This window comes from Colobus angolensis, unplaced genomic scaffold (assembly GCF_000951035.1).
Source record: "Colobus angolensis palliatus isolate OR3802 unplaced genomic scaffold, Cang.pa_1.0 Scaffold233, whole genome shotgun sequence".
NCBI lineage: Eukaryota > Metazoa > Chordata > Mammalia > Primates > Cercopithecidae > Colobus > Colobus angolensis.
In genome coordinates this window covers 2,968,015-2,980,487 of record NW_012115522.1, presented here as the reverse complement: position 1 = coordinate 2,980,487, position 12,473 = coordinate 2,968,015, and the positions used below count along the sequence as shown (strand labels likewise).

General features: G+C 45.8%; 1 protein-coding gene across 2 annotated transcripts in view; it reads right to left on the bottom strand.

Moving 5' to 3' along the window:
* Window positions 1-544: 544 nt before the first annotated feature.
* FBXO16 (F-box protein 16) overlaps window positions 545-12,473 on the bottom strand; it is a 60,022-nt gene continuing 48,093 nt past the window's right edge. For both annotated transcript variants that reach the window (XM_011944559.1, XM_011944560.1), the window contains 2 exons: window positions 1,514-1,539; window positions 545-876 (listed from right to left, as the gene is read on the bottom strand). In XM_011944559.1, the coding sequence (XP_011799949.1) occupies window positions 867-876; window positions 1,514-1,539 (36 nt within the window). In that variant the 3' untranslated portion in view covers window positions 545-866. The remainder of the gene's footprint in view (window positions 877-1,513; window positions 1,540-12,473) is intronic.

Genomic DNA, 12,473 nt, shown 5'->3' with positions numbered 1-12,473 from the left:
TTCCATCTCTAAAAGGAAAAAAAAAGAAGAGGAAGAGGAAGAGGAAGAAGAAGAAGAAGAGGAGGAGGAAGAAGAGGAAGAAGAAGAAGAAGGAGGAGGAGGAGGAGGAGAAAGGAGAAGAAAGAAGAAGAAGGAGGAGGAGGAAGAAGGAAGAAGAGGAGGAGGAGGAGGAGGAGAAATTTAGACACAGACATATACAGAGGGATGACCACTTGAGGATGCAGGGAGAAGATGGCATCTACAAGCCCAGAGAGAGGCCTCAGGAGAAACCAGCCCTGCCAGATCCTGGATGTCTAGCTTCTAGAACTGCAAGGAAATACATTCCTGTTGTTGAAGGCTCTTGGTCTCTGGTGCAGCCCTAGCAAACTAAGATACCATGGTAAACAGCCCCTCCATTCAACTGCTCATGCAGCTTTGGGAATGAGCGTGTATCCTTCTGGGACCTGCCTCACCCACCTGGTACTACCAATGGTGCCGTTATATGTCCTGTCACCAACCTCATGATATCTATCATCATGTTTCTACATCCCTAAATCTGTCCACATTTATGCCATGAATTCCTTTTTACTGAAATACTGTAGGACTCACTACCACAGTAAGTACTTAAGCTGAAAGAGTTTCTAACGGGAGCCAAGTAAATTCAGCTCTCCGCCGTGCAAAGCATCTTGTCATTTCTATAATAAAAGTCTTTCTATGTTGTTCAGTCCGCTTTGGCTCTGGAACCTGGATGAGTCATGCTTGGGGCCCAGGGTGCCTCTGAAGATGCTGTATGAGAATTTCAGCTGTGGTGGCAGTGGCTGGGAGTCCCACTGACTCAGGGGGAGGCCAGGCGAGATGAGCTGGAACTTTTAGGGGACAGCTGGAACTTAGGGACATCTAGAAAGGAAAAAGGAATCATGAAAGCGAGAGTTATTAAAACACCAAGGGAGCTATCTAGTTAAACTTATTTTTAACGACATAAAACAATTTTATAAAAGTATAGGGCTGAATGGGATTTACTGAGATTTCCCAACTTCACTTCCCTCTGCCCCCATGCAGTCTTCACCCTGAGCTACAAATAATACGGGCTTTAGTGTACAAAGTGCTCTCACGTTATTTCATCTGAACCTCAAGATCACATGCAGTAGAGAGGATAGTATTAATAAGTTTCAGTCTGCAGATAAGTGAAACTGAGGAATTTGAGTGACAGTCCAAGTTCACACAGCCAAAAAGCGTCACAGCTGGAGCTAGAAACTTGGGATTTCTAGATGAGACTATTGGCATCATTCCCATATTTTAATATTAAATATTTTTATAAATAGATATTTTTTAGAGATGAGGTCTCCCTATGTTGTCCAGGCTGGTCTTGAATTCTTTGATCCTCTCGCCTCTGCCTCCCAAAGTGCTGAGATTACCAGCGTGAGCCACTGTGCCCAGCCTGTTCCCATAATTTACACTCTCCATTAATCAAGGCATGCACATGATCTCTCTAAAAAGGCAAATGTCACAGGTTGACATCACAACCAAAACTCACAGTGGGAAGGGATTTCTCCTTGACATCTGGCCGTGAGCAGGAAAGCGAAGAGAATGGAGAGAGGAAAAGAAAGAAATAATCCGAGTTGAGCTTGAAGGGAGAGTGAGGCACTCTTCAAAGTTCGCCCTTATCTTGGTTCCAACTGTGCAAGGAGAGACCTAAGAGGACTGGGCTGAACACAGACACCGTAGCCTCCCCTGAGCACAATGCCCCCCCGTTACTCCATACTAAGCTGCCAAGTCACAGGAGTCTGATCAGAGTCCTTGTTATCTCTCTAACACTGTGGCGGGTATGTTTGCAATACACAGGGTTTCTGTAAGTCTGGGAAAATCCTACTTCAGACTTTCATTGACTCAGCAACGACATCCACCGATGACACCTCCCTGATCCTCCCCTCCAGCTAACAGGCTCCCTCTCATTCCACAAAGAAGCTCCACACCTGCCGGAAGTGCTCTCTGTAGTCCTCCCGTAAGTCTAACCTGTCCTTCCAGGCCTGCCTTCCTGCAAGAAGCTTGCGTGTCTCCATCCACAGGATGTTTCCAGCAGGTGGATTCCCGAAGCCTTTATTATTGACTTCTCTGGCTTCATGTTGAACGTATGCTCTAAAGCAGTAGTACTCACTTCTAAGTGTAATTCTTTGTCCCCCAGTGAGACTGCAAACTCCCTGCAAGCAACACTGAAATCTGTATTTTATTTTATTTTTGAGACAGGGTCTCACTCGGTCTCCCAGGCTGGAGTTCAGTGGCACAATCACAGCTCACTGCAGCCTTGACCTCCTGGGCTCAAGCAATCCTCCCATCTCAGCCTCCCGAGTAGCTGGGACCACAGATGTGCACCATGATGCCTGGCTAAATGTTTACTTTTTTTTTTTTTTTTTTTTTTGTAGAGATGAGGGTCTCCCTATGTTGCCTAGGCTGGTCCTGAACTCCTGAACTCAAGCAATCCTCCTGCTTTGGCCTCCCGAAGTGCTGGGATTACAGGCCCACTGTGCCCAGCCAAAGCTGGAAGCTTACACTTCATTGAATCGACAGGTGTCTGCCTATAGTAGGTGCAGACATGTTTGTTGATTTTTTCTGGGAAAGAGTAGGCAAAACTGGGGTTAAAGTAGCAAGTTGTTAGCATCAAAAAGGAAAAGAGGGAAGAGATGGGAGTAAAAATATCTTCCCTCGTTTGAAGTGTTTGGTGTTGATTAAGATCCCTGTAGTGGAAGCATTTTCATTGTCGTTTCAAGATCAGCATGAGGTAAGAAAATAAACAGGAAGGTTCCTCTATGCTCTTTTAGTAACAACGAAGATAAAATAATACCTGTTGAATGGCCAGGTGCAGTAGCTCATACCTGTAATCCCAGCACTTTGGGAGGCTGAGGCGGGCGGATCACCTGAGATCAGGAGTTTGAGACCAGCCTGGCCAACATGGTGAAACCCTGTCTCTACTAAAAATGAAAAAAATTAGCTGGGCGTGGTGGTGGGCGCCTGTAATCCCAGCTACTCAGGAGACTGAAGCAGGAGAATCTTTTGAACCTGGGAGGTAGAGGTCACAGTAAGCAAGACCACGCCATTGCACTCCAGCCTGGGGAACAAAAGTGAAACTCCATCTCAAAAAATATAAATAAATAAAATAAAATAATACCTGCTGAATGAAGAAAAAGCCTAGCTCTCTGTGACACAAGAATGGACTAGTCGCATCTCACCTGTAAGAGTTTCAAATTTAATCCTATTACCGAGTAATGCTTATCTGTCACTGCATTTGCAGAACCCCTTTCTCCTGAGTCCCCGGGCAGTACACAGGTCCAGGCAGGCTCCTCACAGCCCTCCCTTTTCACTATGGCAGGTCCCAGGGCTCCCCCTGCTCTCCTCTCCTCTCCTCTTGGTAGCTGTCACCACCCATCCAGACTATGGCATTTCTCTTCCCTCCAAGATGGGCTCAAGGAAGATGGTCTCCTTCCGGCCACCATTCCTTGTGGTCCCGGAACACAAGCTCACAGACCTTCATTTTGAGACTTTCATGTCCATGATTACAAGAGAAAAGACAAGATTTAAGGGAGAAAACATGGGGAAGCTCTATAAAAGGGTAAAAATCTTACAGTTCTGGATCCTGCTCTATGGCACCTGACTATCTGGTTGAAATGATAACTAGAAGTTTCTTCTATACCGATGTTGGGGTCTCCCAAACCTTTTCTTTTCTTCTGATCTTTTCCCCTGGCTGTGAATCCACCCCTACCTTCTTCCCCCAGAAAGGTCCGTCTTACAGCACATAGACTTCACAGCAAGAAGCATCTTACTGGGATAACTCAGGCCAAGTTTCATATGGTTTAACTTCTGAGCACCTCGAGACACAGCAAGGCACATTTCATGACACCTCTATTCTCCGTGAGAATCTTCCCTTAAGGGCATTTTCCTGTGGCTCCTCAGGGATTATTTTTGCTTGTCTCTTTGAAAATAATTAAGCTTGTTTATTTTTTGAATAGGTTACTTTTCTACATAGTTCAATATTCAAAAGGTACAAAAGCATTCAGCGAAAAATCTGCTCCCACCTCATCCTCGAGCCTCCTAATTCCCTTTCTCAAAATTACCAAGGTTGTGTTTTTTTGTTTTTCTGTTTTGTTTTTTGTTTTGTCTACTTCAGTGATATTGTGTATGCATGTGAGCAAACGTAGACATAAAATGCAAATGTACCATCCCACTCTCCTTTTTAACACAATTGGTAGCACGCTGTGAACACCACTGCTGTTTGCTCACTATATATGTGAGAGGCTATGTGTGGAGTGTGTGTGCGCGTGTGTGACTGTTACAAATCAATACACGAGGCCGGGCGTAGTGGCTCATGCTTGTAATCCCAGCACTTTGAGAGGTCGAGGTGGGTGGATCACCTGAAGTCAGGAGTTCGAGACCAGCCTGGCCAACATGGTGAAACCCCATTCCTACTAAAAATACAAAAATTAGCTGGGCGTGGTGGCGGGCGCCTGTAATCCCAGCTACTCAGGGGGCTGAGGTAGGAGAATCGCTTGAACCTGGGAGGCGGAGGTTGCAGTGAGCCGAGATCGCACCACTGCACTACCAGCCTAGGCAACAGAGTGAGACTCCATCTCAAAACAAAACAAAACAACAACAACAACAAACAACCCAAATCAATACACGAAGAACTTCCCTAGTCTTTCAATGGCTGTAGAGCAGATGAACCATACCAATAGATTATTTGGGCCATTTTCAATGTCCTTTTCCTACAAACAACGTCAACATGAATGATCCTTTATGAACGTGCAGGCCCCTCCACTGCAGCTGTCTGCTTTTTGGTAGGTGGACGTTGCCAATGGCCATGCCATCTATCCACATTCCTAGTGCTGCCCTGGAACACCATCGTAAGAATATTTCGGCCAGGCATGGTGGCTCACGCCTGTAATCCCAGCACTTTGGGAGGCCAAGGTGGGCAGATCACCTAAGGTCAGGCATTCGAGACCAGCCTGGCAAACATAGTGAAACCCCATCTGTACTAAAAATGCCAAAAAAAAAAAAAAAAAAAAATTAGCTGGGCGTGGTGGTGCACTCCTGTAATCCCAGCTACTTGGGAGGCTGAGACGGGAGAATCACTTGAACTCGGGAGGTGGAGGTTGCAGTGAGCTGAGACTGCACCACTGCACTCCAGCCTGGGCAACAGAGTGAGACTTTGTCAAACAAAACAAAACAAAACAAAGAAACAAACAAACAAACACCACCAACAACAACAAAAGAATTTTCCAATCCCCCATCTGTCCCTATGAAGAGGGATGGGATCAGGTAACTCAAAGATATTTTTCTCATCAGTTGAGCTTTCTGTTTTTTTTCTAGAGGTATTCACACAATATCCTGATGTGCCGTTATTGTGTCTTTAAAGGGAAGGAAATAGAAGAGAAATGCAAGGCAATGTGTTTGACATTGGAATTCGCCAGGGTTCTGTTCTTGGCCTGCTTCCTGGCCAATCAGTGCCTGAATCTTCCATGGCTGGATGTGTTTCTGTCGCCCTGCTATTCCCCTGGGCTCCAGGCTCACCTATTCAGACCTCTTCTGAAATCGTATACTTGTGGTCCCTGAGGTACCTCCAACCTGACATTTCCCACTAGGTTTCCAGTTCCACTGGGGAGAGGCAAGAACCTTAATACAACTGCCCGCCCCAGATTCCTGGGACTTTTGCCTTCCTGGGCTGGAAGCTCTCCCCTGTAGCTTGGAAGTTCTTGAGGGCAGGGGCTATATCTTATGATTATCTCCCTAGGGCTAGTTCAGTGCCTGAAAATCCTTGTTCATTAATGATACACATACCAATGCTTCCTTCTTCTTTCTCATCTCAGGGCAATGGCTGAAACCACCTTGCAAGTGAACTTTACGTGGGGATAGAAAATTCCTATTTTCAGGCTGGATGTCATTTTACTGGGCACAGAAAAATGGGTGAGAATGCCAAGAGGCTATTGAGGGTGAGGGGCCCAAGAAAGACAAGGGTCCCACAGGAGGCTAAGGCCGAAGAAGAGGTAGAAACAGGAACAGCCTGTGTATACTAGCTTGTCTACAGACCTGTGTTTTTCACTCCTTGATTGATTTCTTTTTTTTTTTTTTTTTTTGAGATGTAGTCTCACTCTGGTGCCCAGGCTGGAGTGCAGTGGCACGATCTCAGCTCACTGCAACCACTGCCTCCTGGGCTCAAGCTATTCTTCTGCCTCAGCCTCCTGAGTAGCTGGGATTACACGTGCCTGCCACCACACCCAGCTAATTTTTGTATTTTTGGTAGAGACGGGGTTTCACCATGTTGGCCAGGCTGGTCTTGGTCTTGAACTCCTGATCTCAGGTGATCCGCCCACCTTGGCCTCCCAAAGTGCTGGGATTACAGGTGTGAGCCACTGCACCCGGCCCCTGATTGATGTTTTTGTTTGTTCTCTATTCATGTTATTTGCAGACATCTGCAAATGATCACTGATGCAAACAACACCATTGGATCAACCCAAGCATCAGTTAAGTGAACACATTAAGTAAAGAAGTATGTGGATATGGAAAATAGATAAATATAGGAACAACAATGACAGCACCTGCTTTGTGCCAGTCCCTCTTCTAGGAATACCAATGACAGTAATAACTGCAAATACCTGACAGCCAGGCATTGTGCTAACATGCATTTATTAATTCATTTCTTCCTCACCACAAGCCTGTGATGTGGTAAAGAATCTTACCACATCTTCACTTTTTGTGATAATCTTCACTTTTTGTGATAATCTTCACTTTGTAGAAGATTCACCTCCTCCCTTTAAAAAAATCTCCATCTCAACATTTTATTATGATTCCCAGTTGAGTAGTCGATGCAGGATTTTTCTTGGCCCCTTTGCCAGACTTGCAGCAGAGGCACCCTGTCTACTCAGGCTGCTGTGCTCAGCCCCTTGCGGGAGGGAGCATGCAAGTGAGTGAGTGCGGGACCCAGTTGGCCACTCTAAGCACCAACACAGGAGCAAGCTCCATGTGCAGGGCCTGTGGCCGGGCCAGGCATGTTACCTCAAGGGAACGTGGTGGTTCCTGGACAAGGGTGCCCATGACCCTGAAGCCCCAGAGGGGGCGTCAGTGTGCTGATTAGCTCTTTTAGTTCCGTTGTCCATAGCCCAATGGATGGCAGTATATTAGCAGCTCAGTTGGCCCCTGCCCCTGTCGCGTGGGGCAGCTGCCCTCTGCTAGTGAGGGCAAAAGGCCAGTGTGGCAGCCTTTTTGGGTACCCACACTCAGTGGGTCCTGAGCTCTTGTCCAGCATCCAAGAAGAATGAGGTCACGCTGACAACAAAGGGTGATGAGGGCAGTTTTGTTTTTTTTTTTTTTTGAGATGGAGTTTCACTGTTTTCACCCAGGCTGGAGTGCAATGGCGTGATCCTGGCTCACTGCAAACTCTGCCTCCCAGGTTCAAATGATTCTCCTGCCTCAGCCCCCCGAGTAGCTGGGATTACAGTCACCTGCCACCACATCCAGCTAATTATTTTTTGTATTTTTAGTAGAGATGGGGTTTCACCATGTTGGCCAGGCTGGTCTTGAACTCCTGACCTCAGGCGATCTGCCCACCTCGGCCTCCCAAAGTGCTGGGATTATAGGTGTGAGCCACCGTGCCTGGCCTGAGGGCAGATAATTTTATTGAGGACAGAGCAGCTCTCAGCGGAGAGGGGATGCAGAGGGGTGAGGAGGTTCCCCACCCCCACAGTTGGGTGGTTTCTGTCTCCCAAGTGGCTGGGTCAGGGCTTTTTATGGACTCAGAATGGGGAGTGCATGCTGATTGGTTTTTGAGTACACAAAAAAGGTTAAAGCAAAGACACCGTTCAAAGGTGGGCACAACAGTGTCGAAAACCAATTAGGAAAGGGTAGGTACATGTAAAAAAAAAGGTGAAGGGTGGGGATCAATCAGGGGAAAGCATGCCAAACGGGAGGACAGATTCTCAGTAGGTCTGTGGATTTGACTCGTAGCATGGCTTTCAGGCTTTCAACTGTCTACGGGTTGGTGGTGGGATTTCACCAGGGATGCACCCCTATCTGCCCAGGCATTTGGCTGCCTCCTGCTGCCATCAGAGTGATGTGGTAATATTGTATATAAATATGGATTATTGTGTTTGAAAAACATAAAATCAGAAGTTATTGGTTTTAGCAGTGCAAGCACAGTTTAAACTTACCCCTGTAAATTGCCTAAAGCACAGGTTGGGGGCTGAGGTCATGGGTAGAGACAAAGGCTCCGAGTGCAGAGGAGATGGTTGAGGAGGTCCTCCCCGGGGGGGCCTTCCTCTAAGAAGAAGGACTAAGAGGCTGATGCTAGTCCCAGTCCCAGCTTCATCCGGTTGAGAGGATGCTTAATCCTCAGGATGGAGTTGCTTCAAGGACTTTCCATCTAGGAATTCTGGAGAAGGACCCCTGCTGTCTCCTGTCTGATCAGGAGCCCAGAAAGCTGCTCAGTCCTGTCTGGACACCTTCCAGAGGGCCCCCGATTTGGCCAACACCTATGAGCAAAACATTCCCTTTCACTCCCAGCTTTTGCTTCTGGCGGAAATAAAGGCAAGGTGTTAGAAAGAAATAACCAACGCAGTTTTAAATAATCCATAGGCCTGGCTTTGTGTTTATCTTTTAAGTAACCTTGGGGTAATATTTTTAGCTGCAGAGGAAGGCTAAGCAACTTGAGCCAGTGTTTTGAAATTTAAATCCAAGACTATGTGACTATATCTTTCATGCTTCCAAGTAGGTGAAATAGGCCATAAGGTCTGAGTGGCTGGTTGTTAGTAATCATTGTGAACTAATATTGCAAAACATCTGTGTCTTACAAAATTGACTTCCAGTGTAATTTGTGGTGAAGTACCATATTACTAAACACACACACACGGTACATACATATATCTTATTTTATGTTTTATTTATATATATATATATTTTTTTTTTTTTAAGAGAGGGTCTTACTGTCACCCAGGCTGAAGTGCAGTGGTGCAATCATAACTCACTGCAGTCTCCACCTCTCAGGCTCAACCAACCAATCCCCCCAACCTGAGCCTCCCCAGTAGCTGGGACCACAGGTGTGTACCACCATACCTAGCTAACTTTCATTTTTTGTAGAGACTGAGGGGGTCTCATTATATTGCCCAGGCTGGTCTCAAACTCCTGGACTCAAGTGATCCCCCTGCCTCAGCCTCCCGAAGTGCTGGGATTATGGGCATGAGCTGCTGCATCCAGCCTACATACATATATATTAAACCTCAACGGTAAGAATGACTAAAGCATGTTATAACACATATGTATATAACTAATAATATTATGTAAATCACAAACACAGTTCTCTTCTGGTAGGTCCTGAACAGAAGTTAATTTGTGTCAAATATTTTGTGTTAAAATAAAAACAAATAGCCATTTGGCATTGGTCTAAATCCTCAGTGAAGACAGCAGGTAGAATCATTTCCATTGGAAATATCACAGTAATTTATTATGGATAGCTTGATGAAACAAGAGGCAACAAGACAGAACAAGTAAACTCAGCTCTCTTCCAGGCAAAGGAGAAATGCAAAGACTCCAAGTAGCGGGCTCACCTGACAGTTGATTTTGCCCCCAGGATTCTTACCAAGGAGGCTTTTTCATCTCTTAGGTATAAAAAATTAACACCAACCAAGATTGTAGTTCTCAGGCAGTGGAGTGCACATAGCATGTAATTCATGGCACTGAGTTCAACACACATGCACTCTTCAGTCTAGGAACATGGAGTAAGAAACAAAACACTGGCTAGGTGCAGTGACCCACACCTGTCATCCCAGTGTTCAGGGAGGCAAGGCGGGAGGATTGCTTTTGGCCAGGAGTTCAAGAACAGCCTGGGCAACATAGTGAGACCCTGACTCTACAAAAAATTGAAAAAGTAGCCAGCTGTGGTGGTGTGCATCTGTATTTCTAGCTACTTGGGAGGCTAAGGCAGGAAGATCGCTTGAGCCCAGGAGGTCAAGGCTGCAGTGAAGCTCTGATTGCACTGCTCCACTCTAGAATGGGCAACAGAGTGAGACTCTGTCTCTAAAAAACGAAAAAGAAAAAACAAGGACCACCACAATGATGAGGAATACACACACAGGCACAAGACTATACGGAGGCCATGCAGGAGCTGAAAATATATGGCTTATATTCCACATAGCTATTGATGCAACTGTTTCTTACACAGTGGAAACTGACTATAAGGGCCAGGTGCGGTGGCTCACATCTGTAATCTCAGCACTTTGGGAGGCTGAAGCAGGCAGATCACTTGAGACTAGCAGCTCGAGACCAGCCTGGGCAACATGGAGAAACCCTGGCTCTACTAAAAGTACAAAAATTAGCCAGGCATGGTGGCACACACCTGGAATCCCAGCTACTTGGGAGGCTGAGGCATGAGAATTGCTTGAACCTGGGAGGCGGAGGCTACAGTGAGCCAAGATCGTGCCACTGCATTCCAGCCTGAGCAACAGAGTGAGACTCGGTCTAAAAAATAAAGAAAAGAAACTGACTGTAAGGAAGAGAAAAGACAAAGGGGGGAAGAAGAAGATAAATGGGAAAGGTCAAGGAAAAAGCGAAAAGGAGACTCTTGTTCCATGGACCAGGGCCTCCCGCCAACGCTTTCTGGCTGCCTGGCAGGTCCCTCCTCCATCTATCTCTCAGCCGCAGCTCACCATCAGATTTCTCTTGTCTTTCATTGTGGGCTCGGGTGATGGCTTGGTATGATTTTTACCGCTGTTACTACTACTATTACCACTACTAGCTTTGAGCTAGTTACTATGCTAAATGCTTTACATCCTCCTCCCAATTGAGGGACGTTAGTTAGTCTTGTTAGTAACTCCATTTTACAGATGAGGAAAAAGAGGCTCAGAGAGGTTACACAACTTGGCCCAAATCACCAGACTACTAAAATAGTGGTACGATGGGCATTGAACCTAGGCTATTTGCATCCCAATCTGTGTCCTTAGAAAGCAAAGTAGGCTGGGTGTGGTGGCTCATGCCTGTAATCCCAGCACTTTGGGAGGCTAAGGCAAATGGACTACTTGAGGTCAGGAGTTTGAGACCAGTCTGGCCAATATGGTGAAACCCCATCTCTACTAAAAATACAAAAATCAGCTGGGCGTGGTGGCAAGTGGCTGTAATCCAAGCTACTTGGGAGGCTGAGGCAGGAGAATTGTTTGAACCCAGGAGGCAGAGGTTGCAGTTAGCTGAGATGGCCCCACTGCACTCCAGCCTGGGCAATAGAGTGAGACCCAGTCTCAAAAAGAAAGAAAGAAAGAAAGAAAGAAAATAGAAAAATAATATGATACTGAATGACAGCACAAACATGTATTACATGCTTAATATAGACCTGGGATTTAGGTAGGTGTCATTATTCCCATTTTACAGACGTGATCCGCCCGTCTTGGCCTCCCAAAGGGCTGGGATTACAGGCTTGAGCCACCGAGCCCAGCCCCCTGATTCTTAAACTATTGTTCATTCCACAATATGATCCAGGAATCACTTTAGAGTATATTCCTGTGTGGTTTTTTTGTTTGTTTGTTTGTTTCTTTTTTTTCCTCTTTTGAGTGAAGGAAAAAAGGTGAGAAAGCTTGAAGAAGCACTTTTAAAAATCAGGACTCTAAGAGTAAAGTTATCCCTGGAAAGAGGTGAAGAAAGTAATTTCAGAGGCTGGAATTAGCAGAGCACAGGAAAAGATAAGGTCTAATCTAAGGCAATTAGAGTAAGCAGGCAATTAAAGACTTGTGTTACTTGTATTTAAGTGAATGCTCTGAAAGGGCAGGCTTTTTGAAATCCATGGCTGAACCAGGACCTAGAAAGTGAGGACACCTAACTCCCAAGTAAAAGTTCAGTGTTAGACAAGAGGTATTTGTACTTATACTTGATAAAGAAAAAACAAAGAAAAGAAACAAGATGTCAGCCAAGGTTCTCTTAGCCCAATTCCAGGGCCTCGGAAGCTCAAAGCCCATCTCCTTATTTTCTGTGAATTGTCCTAAGGAGTGTTCATTTTCTTAGCTTTCTAGACTTCTAAGATCTTGCTTCTATGTGTAAATGGAGTAGAATTTACTGCAGAGATGGAGGCAGGTATTTACATCCCAGTAACGGCAAACAGGTTTAATTGGAATAGGTGGTATCTAATACTGTTCTCACCTCTCTCCCCTACCTAATCTTGGCTTCTCTCCTCCTACCTCTTTCCGCCCTACTCCCTCTCCTCCTCCTCCTCTTCCCTTCCAGGAGCAGAAACAACAAATTCTTCCTCTAATCTCTAGTCGAGCAGGTTTTCCCTGTCTCTGAAGTCCTAGAGTCTGCTGACATCCTTGCTCTCAAGGCCTCCTCCTTCCCTATGAGTTTAGCAGTCTCTCCCTCAAGAAGACAGCTCCTTTCTTCCCTAAGAATTACATGGAACTGCTGTTAAAATTAAAAATATAGGGCTGGGCGCAGTGGCTCATGCCTGTAATTCTAGCACTTTGGGAGGCCAAGGTGGG